Source organism: Diadema antillarum, unplaced genomic scaffold (assembly GCF_040938485.1).
Source record: "Diadema antillarum isolate AM-2024a unplaced genomic scaffold, OU_Dant_1.0 seq00001323_RagTag, whole genome shotgun sequence".
In the NCBI taxonomy this organism is placed as follows: domain Eukaryota; kingdom Metazoa; phylum Echinodermata; class Echinoidea; order Diadematoida; family Diadematidae; genus Diadema; species Diadema antillarum.
The window spans coordinates 690,636-710,561 of NW_027272094.1; the positions used below are offsets into that span (position 1 = coordinate 690,636).

At 37.3% G+C, this 19,926-nt stretch overlaps 1 protein-coding gene across 1 annotated transcript in view; it reads right to left on the minus strand.

The window, feature by feature from the left end:
- LOC139708266 (uncharacterized) overlaps positions 1–19,926 on the minus strand; it is a 68,454-nt gene that overhangs the window by 18,683 nt on the left and 29,845 nt on the right. Inside the window, exons 2-6 of the mRNA XM_071620238.1 lie at positions 11,980–12,130; positions 4,619–4,791; positions 3,016–3,121; positions 2,286–2,386; positions 831–1,025 (exon numbers count right to left, since the gene is read on the minus strand). Coding sequence (XP_071476339.1) covers positions 831–1,025; positions 2,286–2,386; positions 3,016–3,121; positions 4,619–4,791; positions 11,980–12,130 — 726 coding nt within the window. The remainder of the gene's footprint in view (positions 1–830; positions 1,026–2,285; positions 2,387–3,015; positions 3,122–4,618; positions 4,792–11,979; positions 12,131–19,926) is intronic.

Sequence of the window (19,926 nt, forward strand, 5' to 3'; positions counted from 1 at the left end):
CAATTGACATGGGTTTTGAATGTACAGCATAAGTTTTATGAACCTTGTCCTTTTGCTCACCCCTAACAGAAAACGTCGATGAGAAGGATTTGAGAGATTTCGGTGTTTTCTGACGCGTGAGGGTGCTGCTTGCTCAAGAATGAGAGTGTAAACCCTATCTTCAAAACCTTTTCCTCGTTTTGGGTACCCTTTTCTGCAATTCTTGCAAAAAATTTGGAGAAAATAACGTGGATTTTGAAAGAATTATGGGGATTTAAGTTTGTCATTGCAGATTTTGTTGCCAATCATGGTCTTGATCCTGTAAAGCTATCGTTTTGGTACAGGACGGCAGATAAGTCATATTCTTCAAAGTCCCGTAGAAGAAAAACAAGCACATGAACCTATGGTTTTATTTACATATTTGGGCTTCGGATGGGTCAGAGTTACGGTATGGAAAGTTTGAACAAAACGACATGGACTTCAATGTAACTGAGGAACGTCCTTAATACGGAGTTTTCGCTACACGACGGGAAGACCGAGAATACGCGGAAGCAAGCAGCTGTGACAGTCCCCGTACTCGGACTCCCGTCCCAATTATCAAAGCAGTTGTTTCTCTTTCCTGTACTGGACAGGGACAAGATCACTGATTGGCTGGCTGGCTGGCTGGCTGGCTCACTCCTGCCCAGCATCGGGACCGAACGCTATTAAAACTTGTCCGAGTAGGGCCTACTCGTTTTCCCCAGAACGGGACGTTTCTCGGATTTGATCATGCGCAGAAGCAAATTTTACACACGGCACGCTCAACTCCCGGCCGCGTCGTGCTTGCGAAAACTCCCTACTATCGGACCCACATCAAGACGAATGAACACGAGAAGAACCCCCACCTCTCCGTCGGTCAGAAGAAGCAAATCGTCGAAAGTTAAGAATGTCTGACTTGACGGTTGGTGAACCGAGGCTACGACCACCTTTCCGTACTTCCGCGCGTACTTCTTCAGCATGACGATTAGTTCACTTGCGGCGTTGGAGTCCAGACCCGACGTTGGTTCCTACGTAGAATCAATGAAGTCACCGTCTTTTTATTAGAACAGCAACATCATCGACAATGATGACGCAACACTTCCCGTCATCATTGAAATTAAAACGCCTCTATTATGTCATCCTTGGCTGCCTTGTCATTGCCTCTATAGCATCGGCTTTATGCACAAATAGCTGTCTGCGGTATAGATAAACGAAAAGAGCTGTAATCTTGTGTGGGCTAAGACTCAAAATTATTTGATGCAATTCTCGAGAGGGATTAGATTCCCTCAAGAGTGTATCATGTTTACATGTTCACTGGGCACTTTTTTTTACTAAGGAAACAAAACCCAACACACTTTTGTAGGCCTTACTCATTGTGAGAGATATTCAGGAGAAACCACAGATCACTTTGGCTTCACACGACACCACCTGGAAGTGATATGTGCCTGGATGGCACGTACCTGCTTAAGGAAAGAAATCATGAAACTTTATCTGAAAAGGAACTGAGTAGGTTTGCGGGTTACTCTACATTCAAGTGACCTCTCGCAAATAACGCAAATTGAAACTAGAGTGTGGCCGCATTTCGTATGATTAAAGGCATGAATAAGGAATATTTCAAAACATATTGCCTTCAGCTGCTAAATACAAGTTGCAACTCTCCTTTTAGCTTGAAATAGAATTTAGACATTTTTTTCCCCGAAAGATTTGATATATAAAACCACCCTTTTCGAAAGTCATCATCGCCAACCAGCTGCAAATCTACAATTTTATTTCACGGACACATGCTCTTCTCATTGATAATTCATGTCAAAAAGCAGAAGATAACAGTGAAAGCGTGTAAGTAGGCAAGTGTATGAATTCTAAGATTATAATGATATCATCTTATCTAATTATGTGACTACGACCGACGGTCCTGTCCCATAAGAATGATGTGGAACTTCAAATGTACACAACATTCGTATTTTTCATTCTTATTCTAATTCTTAATCTTATTATCTTAATAAAATTCGCAGTTTGTTTGTTTGTCTTTACTGAAAATTATTGCAATGGAGGTCTTCCTCTTTAAAATCAAATAATAGGAAAGGAATTGAAAAAAAATAAATAAATTGGTTGATACAATCAACTCCCCGTTTCTTGGGGAGGAGTTGATATTCTTTTTACTCTTCTGAAATCAAGACAGCTGCGTTTTAAGCGATTATATGACCCATATGTTCTCTTTCAGAGCAACGTTAGCTGTATATAGAGTGATTAGATAAGTACGGCAAACGGTCAAACTTGAATGATCTTACATCCAACAATAGCATCGTGGGGTCAGTCAAGAGCTCGCATGCAATGGTGGCCCTCTTTTTCTCTCCTCCAGATATCCCTCGGGCTAGGGAATTACCGATTTCTGTAAGTGTTGTGAAATGGGAAAAACACAAATATCAAAGCTACTTTACTTTAAGCAGATGGCACCAGTATACAAACGAAAAAACATTACATGGATTAAACAAAAACACACATAAGAAGTAAAATAAGATGTAAGACAAAATTTGAAATTGTGACGGCTTTCACAGTTTCACAATATTCCGTAAACTTTACAGTCTACCGCAAAGTTTTCAAAATAATACGGCCACTATTGATTTTTATGAGAATAAATGCCACCATAGTATAAACCCCTTATTTCATTCTAGCATGGCTGTCTACTAGAAATGAGTACGGTACATTGTACTCACAAATATTTAATATTTTTGGTATAGCATGAATAATGATAAATGTGATAGCATTATTTTCCTTCCACATATTGTTTAATCTTTTTTAATAATAGTCCATGGTCTGACTGTCATATAGAGCAATATAAAACTAATTAAAATGAGAGATTTCTCACTTGTGTAATAAAAATAAGAAATATTCTTAGAGTTGTAATCAAAATATCCCATAATTTCTTATTATTCCCCTTATTTCAAAGCAGGTTTAATCTCAAATATTTCGAATTGACAAGGATGGAGTTTTAAACTGAAACCAGTACTGTCTTCTTACTCGTATTCAAGCACTTCCGGAGCCCAAGAGAGTTGACGATGTTTGAAACACGGTCTATTTTTTCTTCCATTGTCATCTTCTGCGACAGCCGTAGCTGCGCTGTGAACTGGAAAACAAATACACATGGGGCGCCAAGTGTCGCATGGTCTATTTCGTTTCGAAATCAGTCGATTCTTAGCAAAATAGACAGTGCGACATTTGGCGCTCCATAGATACAAAGCAAAAAAAAAGGAAAAAAGAAAAATATAGCATCATGAATTATCAGAATAAATCAGAGACATCCCTCTTATAGGATGTCCCCCCAAAAAATATACACTTTAAGATTGCCCTCCACATAGTGAATTCTTGAATAATGTTTATACATGATGGTTAGTTGAATGTGTCTCTTTTAAAATATGTCACGAAAAAGTCCGAAAAAAACATTTTATTCTCCACTCTTGTAAAGAAGACTACACGTAAGTTGCACAAGAATTTACTATACAATAGTTGCCTGGGGGCGTAGCATAACTGTGGCTGAAAGTGCCCCCACATGAAGATGGTATACAGTTTTGGGAAAAGAAATATGAGATAACTGGGGGTGTTTCATAAAGCTGTTCGTAAAGTTACGAACGACTTACGTGCGACTGGTGATCAGTTCTTGTGCTGAACTATGGAAATTCTGATAAGTATAGCACATCAAAACTGATCACCAGTCGCTCGTAAGTTGTTCGTAACTTTACGAACAGCTTTTTGAAACAGGGCCCTGGTTTGGAGTTCAGTAAAAAAAAATGATGCATAAGGATGGAGATATGGTAATGAAATTCGCCTCGCCTCTCTCTCTCCCTCTCTCTCTCTCTCTCTCTCTCTCTCTATCGATCTATCTATCTATCTATCTTTCTTTCTATCACACACACACACACACGCACACACACACAAGCCATTGCCATCCCCACTATACACATTCGCTTCACCCAAAGTTGATGGCCAATTCCTGCAAAAACTAATTTTCACGTCCTTTATGACAAAGGGCGGTATTCACTATTTAGCATTGAACTTTTTTTTTAACTTTTTGGTGTCATTAATGTGAAAGAAGAGACTTGCATCTATCTATACCTATAAGATATTTTTCCAAGTCTAGATATTCTATTTTCTATTTTTTAGGGTCATTTTTGCTAGGGACACCCTGTATATTATCACAGATGGGCAAGACATAGAGTTACTTTGATAGGCTCCATCCTACACGGCGGCATGTTATCAATCACATTTTATTGCAACCTGTTGTCGGGATATCGCATGAATCATAACTGAAACACATTCAAGTTTTAAGTTACAGGAAGAGGGGGAAAGAAGAGGAGAAAATGTCAAAAATAGTTGTCACAATGCAAAATCGTACTATTATTAATCAGACTTCCTAACGCCCCGGTTAGGATTGAAGCAAAATAAAGTGGACTGAATTTGACACCAAACATAAAACCACTTGAAAGAATGAAAAAAAAATGAATGCATGAGCAGTTTCTACGTTATGGTATCACTATCATTATAATCTTTTCCGTTTCTTAAACAGAAGAATTAAAAGAACCTGCTTCATTTGTGTGTGTGTGGGGGGGGGGGGTGGGGTACCTACCATGAGTGTCTCCCTCAACGTCAGCTGATCGAACAGTAGGTCTTCCTGGAGCACAAAGCTAACGCGCCGTCTGAGGGTCTTGTCCATGGTGCGGCCCTTGAGCAGCACGAGACCCGTCTGTTTGCCCTGCTGTCGCCCGGCAAGAGCCGTTAGCAGCACGGTCTTTCCGGCACCTGATAAAAGAGCCGGTATCATTAAGAGGCAGATCGTCATGTGCACGATAGGATAGTCTCGTCTCTCCCCCCCCCCCCCCCCCCCCCGTATTTGTTCAATCATGACTTTTTTAAAGTTCTGATGTAGTAAAATGGATTATATACAAAACCCAGGTCCACGGTCATGACAATTTCATGCAAAACGAATGACAGGTTAAAACACGTATAATCCATGTGAGTCAAACAATAACTGTTGAAAGTTAGACACATAACAAAGTACACAGTATAACATCTACACAAGTTACTGTCAAATGTCTATGAATGATGTAACTCCCAACAATCACGTACTACAGAATACATATAAACCAATTTTTCCAGTCATATTGTCATGATTGTAGACCATATCATAGCGTGAAAAAAAAATCCTACATTGTTCACTTGCCCTTGACCCCAAGACCCAAACCACTTTTCCACTGATTCAGAACTAGATAATGTACATAACTAGTTATTATGTAAATGCAATTTAATCATTTCTGAAATATTGAAAATACCATGGGTATATCATACGATACCCTGCTGGAGAGAACACAGGCAGGTGACAGTGTCCCACAGCGTGAGAAACCACAATGTGAGCACAATGTGAACCCAGTGTGAACACAGTGTGAAATCCCTTGACACTGTAAAATTCGAGCGTTTTGAAAACCCGAAAGGTTTTCAAATCAAAAAATAATTATGTCAAATCAATGGTTTTGCTTGCAAAATTTATTCAATTCATTTATTTTTCATTCTTCTTTTTCCAACAAAACATAACGCATAGTATATTTGGAATTACATCATAAACATAAACATTCGACTTTATAAAAGATAAATGGCACAAATAAACAAAAGAATGCATACTGGCAAAAAAGTACAAAGTTATGCTTCAGTTGAGAAAAAAAAAAGAACTGAGAGGTCCACTAAAAAGCAAGCTTGTATGTTGTGAACCACTCAAAAAATGAACAAACTTATGAATTACTTCTTTACAAATACTTATCACAGATACAATGTACGACAGAACGGAACAAGACAGGAGAAATACAAAAGACATGACACGACTTGACAAAAAAGACGGAAAGAATGGGGAGAGAGAAAGCAAAAGAAAAAAAGAAAAAGAGAATAAGAGAATGCCTACACGCTGAACTATCGAAATGGAACAGGGAGTGATTGAGAATGTGCTTCAGAGGGCTGGTACTGCACGCAGCTGTGCAGGGATTTAATGGCTATTGCATAATAATCCATGTAATCCATTACGTAATAATGAGGTCAGTAATCGAAAGATTGGTGGATGGATGATGAACCCTGAGATTGATAAGATCTAACTAATAACGAAATATATCAAAGAGGATTTAACAGAAATGATTTCAACTTGCGCTTGAAAGAATGCAAAGAAGGGAATTTTTTATTTCACAGCTTAATGAATTCCAAAATCTAGGACCGGTGTATATAAATGTACTCTGAGCTAATAAAGTTCCCAGGAGGGGCAAATGAAACTCATTAGATTGTCTAGTGGGATAATTATGAAAAAAACTGATTCCGTAGAAACATTGAATTGAAAATACTGGGAAGTCCGTAGAAACATTGAATTGAAAATACGGTGAAGTGCATTTGCATTGTAATTAAACATAAACTGACCAAGCTGAAAAAAATACAAATCTTTGATTTTCAAAATCTTATATTTAGTAAACAATGGCTCTGAATGGGAACGTGGCGGGACACCGCATAATGATGATACGAAGTACCTTTTTTTTTTTTTTGCAGTAATAGTAATTTATCTAATAAAGTTTGATGGGCACTACCCCATGCTAGGAGTCCGTAATTAAGATACGGTAAAATCAGAGAAAAATACAAGGTCAACAAAGAGGACATTGGAATATGAGACTTGAGTCTATTTATGATACCAATATTACGTGAAATGATTGTACTAATGTTATTAATGTGCGGTCTCCGTGAAAGTTTATCATCCACTGTGATACCAAGGAATTTAATATGAGATACATGTTCTAACAGAGTGTCATCAAAAATGATATTTGTGCGCAAAGCTTCTACAGAATTGCTAAAAAGCATATACTTAGTTTTCTGGAGATTAAGTGATAATTTATTAGCTCTTATCCACTGAGTAACTTTTTTCAATTCGGAATTAACAATGCTTACGAGAGTATCTCGATTTCGGTGAGAAAAGAAAACATTGGAATCATCAGCAAAAAGTATATTATGAGAGTATATCAGATGATCTACAAAAGTCATTAATATAAATAATAAAAAGTAAAGGTCCTAATAAGCTACCCTTTGGGACGCCACATTTAATAAATTCTAGATTTGAGTCATTCTCGTTCAGAGATACATATTGTTTTCGATTTTGTAGGTAACTCCTGAACCACTCCAAGGCCCTCCCCCGTATTCCATAATGAGTCAATTTATATTATAAAATGTCATGATTTATCGTATCGAAGGCCTTGGAGAAGTCCAGGAAGATGCCAATAAGATGAGAATGATTATCAATAGTATGCGCGGCGTGGTCAATAAACTTCAAAAGGGCATGAATGGTACTGTGTTTCTGACGAAACCCAAATTGAGAATATGTAAAAACATTATGAAAATTAAGAAAATTAATTGTTCTTACAAACACCAATTTTTCCAAAATTTTAGATAAGGATGAAAGCAAAGAAATGGGTCTATAATTACTTACATCAAATTCATCTCCTTTTTTAAATAAAGGAAAAACCTTAGCTATTTTCATAATTTCAGAAAAAACCCACTTAGTATAGATTTATTGAAGATATGTGAAAGTGGGTCAGCAATGGATGATATAATTCCCTTTAAAATAAAATTACTTATATCATCATAACCGGCACTTCGTTTATTATTCATTGCAGTAACAATATCTATTATTTCATATTTGGTAGTTGGAACAAAAAAAAATAGAACTAGAATTAGGTTGACCTAAGAATGTAGAAAAATGCGTATTTGGCTGTGGTACTTTTTCTGCCAGATTTTCCCCAATCATTGAAAAATAAGAGTTAAAAATATTAACTATATCATTAGGATCTTCAACAATCTTATCATCATATTTTAACTTTGTAATATTTAATTCCTTCTTTGATATATTCATAGCCTGCTTCAATATCTTCCATGTATTCTTTATATCATGTTTATATTTCTCTAACTGAATCATATAATATTTCCTCTTTTCCAACCGTATAATCTTCGTTAAGATATTTTTATACGAAGTGTATTTTTGACTTCTCAGTTTTTTCCATTTTGAATTTATAATATAACCTATTTTTTTTTATTTATTGAACGAAGAACAGATTTTGAAATCCATGGAAGTTTAGGAGACGTTTTATAATTAACTAACTTATCTTTTATTTTAGGAATATATTCATCTAAATATTTATTCATAATCCCTGAAAAATTTTCAAATGATGCATTTACGTCATCATTATCATAAACACTAGACCAGTCAGCCCTATCTAAAGGCTAGCCAAATTTTCCGGTGAAGCTCTACGTCTAAATGAAGAAAATTGAAACTTATTAACCAAATGTTTAAAATCAAAACATGTTATAATAGGGAAATGATCAGTTATATCAGATAGAATTATAGCAGAATTTAAAATCTGCACAGAATTAGAAAAAAAATATTATCAAGGAGGGTTGCGGAGTGATTTGTAACACGAGTTGCTTCGAAATTAGTGGCAAGAAAGAGGCTGACAAACAAATTTCAAGATATTCATGAGATGTGATATCATCATTCTTAATCAAATCAATATTAAAATCACCCATTATGAAAATGCTTTTATTGATAAATAAAGGACTTATCGAGGAGTCTAAGAAACGGTGTATAATTGAATAATGTGTTTTTAATGATGTAATCATTATGTTGTTTGTTAATGCCATTTTTTAGTTCCTACCAATTATGTTATATCTTATTGCCAGTATATGTTCAAGTTAATGCTCATCTTATGAATTTATGCCTTTACTGTTTGATGTTTTATGTGAATTAGATAATGGTATTTTATTGAGATATAATATGTCTCGCAGTTATAGGACTGAATTGTACATGAAATTATATTGTAAAAGAGATAAGGATTATGAAACAGGTATTTATATAAAAGAAATAAGTGAAATATAGTTATTAGAAAATGAGGTTTTATGATATGATATGTAGATTTAGACTGTGCACGTTGTAAACATTACATTATAACAAAAACACAGGTGATCAGAGTTTGGTATTCACACTTTCTCTTTCGATACCTCACTTGCACTCCCTCCCCCTCTTTCCCTCTTTGTCACTTTCACTCGCTCTTTCTTTCATGTTTTTTTTTTTTTTGTTCATACACACCATTACGCCCACACAACATACTGGTGCATTATTAGTCCTGCTGATTTCCTACTCTCGTTAACCACCAGTGATCACCCACTTATAATGCAAGGAAGAGATCGTACCTTACCATCAAATGTACAGGTACCTCATGTGTTGTATACCTCACCCTCATGAATTTATAACATACGGTGTTTGTGCAATAAGAAATAATTAATTTATTAGTCTGTGTATTTGTACTGTAAAGTATCCTTTGTTTTGTGTTTTCTGTAATAATTGATATGAGTAATTGGATTTGGAGAATTGACGTTAAGTCCAGTTAAAAATGAATGCAGACATAGTTATTTGAGCATTAATGTTTAATGAGTTATTTTTCATAGATGATCATGCACAATATATTTATTGAATTGTTATATTGCATTGAATTAATCACATGGAAATTTAAGTTTTATATGATATGATGTTGTATATTTGTTATCTTAATGTAATTGGAATTTGTTATTGTTAAAATTTTCATACAATGTATGTTGTTTGATGTAATTTATACGTTTTGGTGTGATGCATTACAATTTAGCCTTCGGGCTACTACTTTGCATGTTTGTTCTAATAAACCATTATTTCATTTCATTTCATTTCATTTATTTATTTATTTCATTCCTTCTTTCTTTTTCGTCAAACATAACACGAAATGAATCAGAAGATATAACATAGGCATGTATTCGACTTTACATGGAAGATAATGTTTAACAAATATGAAATTATACATGCATATCGGCAAAATACAAAGTTATGTTTGGAGGGAAAAAAAGAAAGAAAGAACTGAGAGGTTCACTGAAAAGCATGCTTGTAAATTGTGAACCACTCAAAGGATTCTTATGAATACATTGAACTTTTTTTTTACAAAGACAGGACAGAACAAGACAGGACAGAACAAGACAGTAGAAACACAACGACTTTACATGACTTTACAGTAGGGTATACCATGACAGTAATAACTTGAAAACACAAAAGAACAATGGACAGAAAGGAGAGAAAGAAAAAGGAAGTGAAAGGAAAAGCCAACACGCTGAACATCGGGATCAGAAGATGGAATTGAGGTGCTGTACATCTGGATCAGAAGAGGGAATTGAGGTGTTTCAGCTCGATCAGCCGAACAAAGTTTATACAAATAAGATAATGTAAAAAATACATAATGATGAAATCAATGATTGACGATGAACCCTTAGGCTGTAAAGACCAGCTAGGTAATGAATCGTATATAGCTTAATATGAGTTCCAAAAAAAAAAAAAGATTTTAACTTACGCTTAAACGAATTCAAAGATAAAGAATGTTTTATATCACAACTTAAAGAATTCCAAAATCTAGGGCCACTGTATATAAATGTATTTTGAGCCAATAACGTTCTCAGAAGGGGCAAATGAAACTCATTTGATCGCCTGGTGGGATAATTATGAAAAGATTGATTTCGTGGAAACATTGAATCAAAAATGCTAGGAAGTGCATTTGTGTTATAATCAAACATAAACTGACCCAGCTGAAAGAAAAACAAATCTTTGATTTTTAAAATCTTATATCTAACAAATAATGGATCTGCATGGGAACATGCAGAAACGCCACAAATAATACGAAGTGCCTTTTTTTGTAATAACAATAATCTATCTAATAAAGTTTGATGGGCACTGCCCCATGCTAAAATTCCATAATTTAAATAAGGTAATATCAATGAAAAATACCAATCAATAAAAAAATATCAATCAATTAAAAAAAAAAACGGGTAAACACAATGTGAGTCATTACTTCACAGTCTAAAACAAAGCATTACTTTGTGCACGCTCTGTGAAAACCACACCACAGTGTTAAACTATCTTCACTCTGTTAAATTTGAGTATGTTCACATAATCGCCTATGTGAACACATTGTGAATTAACACACTGTGGGAAACTGTGCTCTTTGCAGTAGGGATACTATTACATATACAAAGGACTATAAATGTATATGTATATATACATATATATATATATATATATATATATATATATATAAAGTACATAAAGACATGATCTCTCTGTATATATATATATATATATATATATAATTACATATATATATATATATATATATATATACAGAGTGAGAGAGAGAAAGGGAGAGAGAAAGAAAAGAGAGAAAGAGATAAGTAATCACTAGTGCATTTTAAGTCAAAAAGGATGTTTATTAAAACCAAATTAATTTGCGACGTATATAATTATGTTGTCAACAGGGAAACATGCATACACTAACCTTCTCCACGTTTTGTCTTCTATTATCAACTATTTGACTGCACATCCTCCAACACTATATAGCAAAGACGGCATAATCGTTATTTTGTGAGATATTATGCATATACTTCCTCGCCAAATGATGACACGCCCATGACAATACTCACCTTTAAGGGCTGTAGCTGAATGGCTTTGGCGAAAGCCACGTTCATACACAACAACAACAACAACAACAACAACAACAGCAGCAGCAGCAGCAGCAGCAGCAGCAGCGGCGGCGGCGGCGAACAACAACAACAACAGCAATAAACAATTAAGCCAGTCGTACACTCTTAAAACATCCGAGTCAGAACTGACCCGGAACTGGGTCCGTTGGGGTCATACACCGTTCCGGGTCAGAAATGACAAGGAATGGAGTCAGATATGACCAATTCAGGGTCATGAATTGGGTCAGGGTGACCCCATTCGGGATCTTCATGACCAAATTCCAAGTCATTTTTGACCCGGAACGGTGTATGACCCCAACGGACCCAGTTCCGGGTCAGTTCTGACTCGGGTTTTTTTAGAGTGTACACAAATTGAATATTACCTACCGCTGGGACCCATAACTGCTAGCAAATTCCCCTTCTCCGCCCTACCGGACACGTTTTTCAAGACCTCGTGGTCTCCAAGATGTAGGGACAGGTTACTAAACTGAAGAGCTGGTCCGTGCTCCCTCTCTCCATCACATGACTGGATAATCATCTGGAGGAAGAAAAACGAAAAAACAAAAACAAGCACAAACACAAATAAAAACAAGAACATAAGTCAAACAGAGATGAGTCCGTTATTTTACTGTTCCTCTGGAAATTGAGGATGTAATACCATTTAACTCTCTCACATACAGTTTGCCTCGTCAGACATTCGTCTCTTTTATGCTCTATGTAAACTTGCTGAAACGATGATCTCATGTTGATCCCATGCAAGTAATCTTTCATTTCAAAGGTAGAATGTAAAATGTAATCAATACCTACTGTAATAAGGTCATAAGAAGTTTAGAAATAATTTGACAAAGCAATATAATAAAAAACAAATCGAGAACAAATGTTCAGGTGGTTGAACGTTTTTTTTTCAATGTTCAAAGATCAAAGATCAAATTAATTTCCACTTCCAACAGATAACAGAGAAAATTACATACAGTGTATAAGCAGGGTAACAATTTCAAAAGATAGATTAACAAATACATGTGATAACGATTAACTAAATAAAAAAACATAACTGTATTTTTTAAAACATACATATATGCATAGTACAAATTAGGTAAGGATGGGAATGGAAATGGAGGGTCCCACTAAAAAGCAAGGCTTGTACGAAATGGGACCCTAAAAATACAGAAGAGAACGAATAATGAATTAATGAACGACAGATTGATGAAACAAAATCAAAGGAACCAATGTCAACTCACATGAGATCAATTTAAGAAGAAACTAGAAATGTCGCTTTGGCGACTGGTATGCCTCCGCCATAATGCATGATTTTCCCAATAGGTCTAGATAGTACATGTGGACAATGTGTGATTACATTTTCACAAATTGGCAAATATTGAAATGACAAGTTTGTCACAAATGTGTTGAATGCAAGGGCGTAGCGAGGGGGGGTGTTTTGGGTGTTCAAACACCCCCTTTGCCAAAATGGGGGTGTTTGAGGTGTTCAAACACCTCCCTTGGGCAAAAGGGAGGTGTTTGAGCTGTTCAACACCCCTCTTCAACAATGTTTAGATGTTGAAAAATGAAACAAAAGCTGTCTTTACCGCTTTGAATTCCGCCTTTCCTTTCTTTTGTGTTCATTTTTTTTTTCTCTCTCTCTCTTCCCTGCTTTGTTTTCTGGCCGAATCGCGAAGATACAATGCGCATAATGTTCACCGTTTACCGGTGTTATACTGTACGCGGTACCGTAAATTGTGTATGATGCATAATATTATGTGTGTACGCAATGCATGCTGCGCTGCAGCCTATATTATAGGCACAATTGCATGCTAAGTTAGTAGTATCAACTACCAAGTACAGTCAGTATAGTAGCCTACTGGAAGCAGCTCAAGCACGTTTTCCCGTTTTCACAGAATCTCAAGGTAAGCTAACTTACTAGAGGTCTAATTCTGTTTATATCCGATGGTTTTCAACGTAATTCGCATAATGATTTTTAACACAGCAAACTGACAATACTGTACTTCGGTAGTTCGGTGACATATCAAAGTTAGACCTAGGCATACTGCGAGAGCAGCCGCCGCACGCTGTGCTCGCGGTCCAGGGGAGGGGCGTCCGGGGACCGCGCGCGCCGCGCAACGTGCAGCGGCTGCTCTAGCAGTTCAATAGGCACAAGCTAATCCAATATTGTTTTGTTATGAGTCTGGGAGTAGCAAGTTACTTGCTACTCAATCATGGGCGTCACCGGGGGGGGGGGGGGGGGGGGGGTGCGCTGGGTGCGAACGCACCCCCCTTCTGAACCTAAAAAAAAACACCAAAAAAAAAAACAAAACCACACACACACACGCACAAAAACGCTTCAGTCTGCCAGTGACCTCAACGCCGGACGCTAAATAATTGTTCTTTTTTTTATTTTTCTTCTTATTTTTTTTTATTTTGCACCAGGAGGAAAAAAACAAAACAAAAACAAAAAACATAAACAATCGCACCCCGGATCTGGCAGCACTGATGCTATACATACAGTGTTTACTATCTATCGATCGTACTGTATATATAGGTACGGTATCATTCATTGTGCAACGGATTATCAATTCAGAAAATGCAAAAGCTCCGTCGCATGGGAGGGAGATACCCCGCCCACACTCTCCCCCGTTATAGGTCTCCAATCATCCAATCAGTGGCGTAACGGGGGGGGGGGGGGGCACCGCTGGTTAAAAAAAAAAATCAAAATTGTAATTCAAGGGTTAGTAAACTGCTTTTGAAATTGACATGAAAGGGTGAGCAAGAAATTATTTTTTTTCTCTAAGATTTCTTTTAACCATAATCAAAGCGGCATCAATAGTGTGAAACATTGTTCAAAAAGCCCGGAGCCGACAAAAGATTGTGAATCAACGTGATTCCTGGTTGGCATTCTGAATGAAAGCTGGATGGAGCAGTGTACTCAGAACATCCGAACGGCAAATAGTCGCTGCAATTTTGCGCAATGTGATGTAGAATGTACACCTCTGTACCTTACACTTCGTTATATCAAAGCTATATAGATCACCGAGTGTTGCTTTACATACTACATAATACTTATTAAAAGGCCTTGCATTGCTAATAATAAGCCTTGACCTGGGCTATTTCCAACTTTTCCATGTATAAAACACACACACACAAACACAAACAATTAGGAGATGCTCTAAAGTGCAGATTTTGCCCATCCTTCCCCCGCTTGGTCACTTCGAAGCCCCCACGCTGGTCATACCTCCCCCAGTCATGAACATAAACCGACATCCTTGACTACCGGTGGCGCACCGCCCCCCTTAATTTCCTAAGCGAAAAAAAAAAAAACCATAGGTACAAACAGCAGTTTTTGGACAGTAAAATGTCAAAATTTTCACTCTCACTCGCTCCGCTCGCTCGTATTTAATCGCTATGCCATTCTCCTGATGTTGCTGCCAGTATCAAATTGCCAGCAGTTGCACCCGGTGCGCCCCCCCCCCCTCCTTAATTTCCAAAGCGAAAAGGATAGCTACAAACGGCAGTTTTTAGACTGTAAAATGTCAAAATTTTCAAGCTCGCTCGCTCCGCTCGCTCGCATTTTATTCAATTCAATTCAATTCAATTCAAACTTTATTTCATTTTTCGAAAAGGACACAAACATTTCACTTTCTTTGGTAACATACAATAGGCCTAAGGTTGCATAATCAAAACAAAGTAAATTGAGAAAACATAATTATTGTGGAACCTTGGGTAACAAAAACGTTGTAAGGAAAATTGATTGACTGAATAAACTTTAGTGATACAGACGATATAATCGTTATGCCATCCTCCTGATGTTGCTGCCAGTAATTGCCAGCAGTTGTGCCCGGTGCGCCCCCAGCCCCTTAATTTTGAAAACGAAAACATATAGCTACAAACGGCAGTTTTTTGACTGTCAAAATTTTCAAGCTCACTCGTTCCGCTCGCTCGCATTTAATTGTTATGCCATTCTCCTGATGTTACTGCAAGAAATATAGCTACATACAAGCGGAAGTTTTTTTGACTGTAAAATGTCAATTTTTTTCAAGGTCACTCGCTCCGCTCGCTCGCATTTAATTGTTGTCCCATTCTCCTGATGTTGTTGCCGGTAATTGCCAGCAGTTGCACCCGGTGCGCCCTGCTTAATTTCCAAAGCGAAAAAAATATAGCTACAAACGGTAATTTTTTGACTGTAACATGTCAACATTTTCAAGCTCGCTCGCATTTATTTGCTTTGCCATTCTCCTGATGTTACTGCCAGTAATTGCCAGCAGTTGCGCCCGGTGCCCCCTCCCCCTTAATTTTCAAAGCGAAAAGATGTAGCTAAAGACGGCATTTTTTAAACTGTGAAATGCCAAAATTATCGAGCTCGCTCGCTTCGCTCGCTTGCATTTAATCGTTGTGCCATTCTCCTGACGTTGCTGCCAGTAATTGCCAGCAGTTGCGCCCGATGCGCCACTCCCCCCCTTTTATCTCCAAAGCGAAAAGATAGAGCTAAAAACGGCAGTTTTTGGACTGTAAAATGTCAAAATTTTCTTGCTCGCTCGCTCCGCTCGCTCGCATTTAATCGTTATGCCATTGTCCTAATCTTGCTGCCAGGAATTGCCAACAGTTGCGCCCGGTGCGCCCCCCTTCATTTCCAAAGCGAAAAAATATAGCTACAAACCGCAGTTTGGGATTTTAAAATGTCAAATTTTCAAGCTCGCTCGCTCCGCTCGCTCGCATTTAATTGTTATCCCATTCTCCTGATGTTGTTGCCAGTAATTGCCAGCATTTGCGCCCGGTGCGCCCTGCTTAATTTCCAAAGCGAAAAAATATAGCTACAAGCGGTAATTTTTTGACTGTAAAATGTCAACATTTTTAAGCTCGCTCGCATTAATCGCTTTGCAATTCTCCTGATGTTACTGCCAGTAATTGCCAGCGGTTGCGCCCGGTGCCCCCCCCCCCCCCCTTAATTTTCAAAGCGAAAAGATGTAGCTAAAAATTGCATTTTTTTTACACTGTGAAATGCTAAAATTTTCGAGCTCGCTCGCTGCGCTCGCTTGCATTTAATCGTTGTGCCATTCTCCTGACGTTGCTGCCAGTAATTGCCAGCAGTTGCGCCCGGTGTGCCACCCCCCCCCCCTCTCTTATCTCCAAAGCGAAAAGATAGAGCTAAAAACGGCAGTTTTTGGACTGTAAAATGTCAAAATTTTCTTGCTCGCTCGCTCCGTTCGCTCGCATTTAATCATTATGCCATTATCCTCATGTTGCTGCCAGGAATTGCCCCCCCCCCCCCCTCTCTTATCTCCAAAGCGAAAAGATAGAGCTACAAACGGCAGTTTTGGGGATTGTAAAATATCAAAATTTTCAAGCTCGCTCGCTCCGCTCGCTCGTATTTAACCCATTCCATAACGGGAACCTGGCGGCCTGTGTACTAAGTCTATGGAGATTTTAGAATTCAGTATGGGACGGATTAATTGTTATGCAATTCTCTTTTTTTTTTCTTTTTACAAAAAGTCCCTCCTACACCCTCTCCCCGCTCGGTTGCTTCGCTCCCTCGCCGAGGATCTCATACCGTCACATAATGTACCCCCGTAATAGTCCTTCATAGTATTTTCATTTTCACTATGCTCTTATATAAACGCGACTTTTACACTCTTGTCTTTACACGTGGGAGGGGGTATCCCCCTCCCACACCCTCCGCACTGAAGGAGTGGAATGGATCATCGCAGAGGATCTCACACCGTCACATAATGTACCCCCGTTACGTATAGTCCTTCATAGCGAAAGATTCGTGTATACGACATCGTATACAATTACATGTATGCATGTACATATACTATAGAGCATGTGTAAATGTTCATGATGACACAGGAACCAATAAACCAAATAAAAAAAAAAATCTCACAGTTTACATTTACTGTCCAAACGCATCCCCCTTGAAAAATAGCTGGTGACGCCTCTGCATGTTTAACCCAGTGACTTTCTTGGATACTACATTACATCTATAAGTTAAAGCAAAATTCAATGTAACTCGTAAGAAAAAGAATCAAGATAAATTTCCTTCATAACAACAGGGCTCTGGCACTGTAGAGACGTGGGTTTGCCGCCTTCGACGGCCCTTCTAGTTCATATTGCCCATGAGTCACACTGGCATAACCACGGGAAGGGGCATGGGGGGCACATGTCCCCTCAAATTGGCTGGTCAAAAAACCCAACAAAACATTTACGAAAATAGGAAAGGAAAAGAAAGGAAAAGAAAAGGAAAGAGAAAGGAAAGAAGAACAAACAAAAAGAAAGTGGAAGAGAAATACCCGGAAGCGTTTGCTCCCTTCTCTCACTCGCATTTTAAGTTTCTTAAGCAATGCAGGTTATATTAATAATTACTATTCTTATAAAAGGGAATTGGTTTGTATCTTGTGTCTCTATCTAATGTCATATTATTCTTTTACTTATAAAGAATTTTAGTATATAATATAACTGCAAGGAATCGGGCGGAGGTTGACATAAAATAGATGAATGTCAGTGGATAATGGCCTGTGACCAATAGCCTATTCCTATCATACCCACTATGAGAACGGAAGATGCCGATAAAATATACACCATCATGAGAATGGAGAAACAATACACTAGAACCTTGGGGGGGGGGGCGTTTCATGAAGGAACTTGTCGGATAAAATGTCCGACAAGTCAACTATATCAGACAAGTTCAGAGAAATCAGCCAATCAGACTTAAGAATTTCTAAAAACTTGTCGGATATAATTGACTTGTCAGATATTTTATAAGACAAGTTCCTTCATGAAATGCCCCCCTGTTCTCAGTATACAAAATTCCAATTTTTTATCGCTCGTAAAATCTAGGAACAAGATGGTTTCCAGTAGCGTGATGCCTGAATATCATACTATTTGGGTAACAATCCTCGGATGCGGCATGAAGATGTACTTAATAAAAATCAATTATTGTATTTGATGACGAATCTACGTTTTAAAGAAAATAAAGTTTCTTGTCAGTCGCTCGCTCGCAGAATGGTTACGGACGGCAAGCGAAGTGACAGAGTCATATTCGGCTGATAGCTTAGGTGATGGAATTATCTTAGAGGCTTATGGTGAATTTTGGTGACGAAATCACACTTCTGTACCGTGAAAAAAAGAGAAGTAAAGTTAATGAAATTTCAGATGAGATCACTACGAACACAATACAATACAATAATAATAACGATAATGATTGATAATAATAATTATAATAAAAATGATTATGATGATAACAATAATACTAAACAGAATGACAGAAATAGTTCAGATTGATATGAAATAATTAAATCTGACATTTCCTTTTCCTTGTTTCCTGTTAATGTCACTTTCATATATTTGCATGTTTTATTTTTATGTCTACATGTCTCTGTATCTTCTGAATATGTAATTTCCATTGAGTTACATGTAAAGAGAACAAATTCCCATATGGACAATAAACGATGAATTGATTGAATTCACATTATTATCATAATTGTTATTGTCATTATTATTATCGTTATTATTACCATTTTTCAGGTTTATCATCAAAACTCCTTTGAGCTTCTTCACGCTTCCCACCCCCTCTCTCCACCATACTTCCAAAGTGTTCCCGCTTCTCCTGTCAATCAATTATTTTCAGTTAAGATAAAGAATAGATCTAATCTTAAACACCCCCCTTTAAAAAATCCTGGCTACGCCTATGGTTGAATGTTCATCTTCCTTGACCTAGGTTTAATTGGATGAATAGGAGAGCATGTATCTAGGGATTTAAGGACTTTAACTCGACTTTGACCCATTCATACATTTAGGCATTGAGTAATTTTCAAGGTACAGGTGTGGAGAAAAAGTGCAATTTCTGAATTGAATAGTAAATTGTTACCATTTTCATCTGTTCCTTGACCCTAAAATTCATAAGATAATCACTTTCAAGTAGAACATGCATAATATGTACTATGTTTCAAGATAACTTGAGCCACTTCCGAGATATGAAGGAAAAAGTTAGTTCAGCACTTTCACTTGATCTTTGACCTTTTGACCTTTGAGGCAAAAAAAGAAGAAAAAAAAACTTTCCAGAGAATTTCTATTAGGTTACACATGTATGCATACACCAAGTGTAAAAAAAAAAATAACCCTGCTGGCATTGCATGATAGGAGGGAAATAGTAAAATTTTGAAGTGTTGCACTTGACCTTTGACCCCTGACCTTTGACCCCATGAACCCTACATTCTCTAGATAATCACTTCCAGTCAGTATATGTATATACTATGTTCCATGAAGATACCTTGAACAATTTTCCAAGGTATGGAGAAAAAAAAAGAAGTTTTAATATTTTTACTTGACCTTTTGACCTTTGACCTTTGA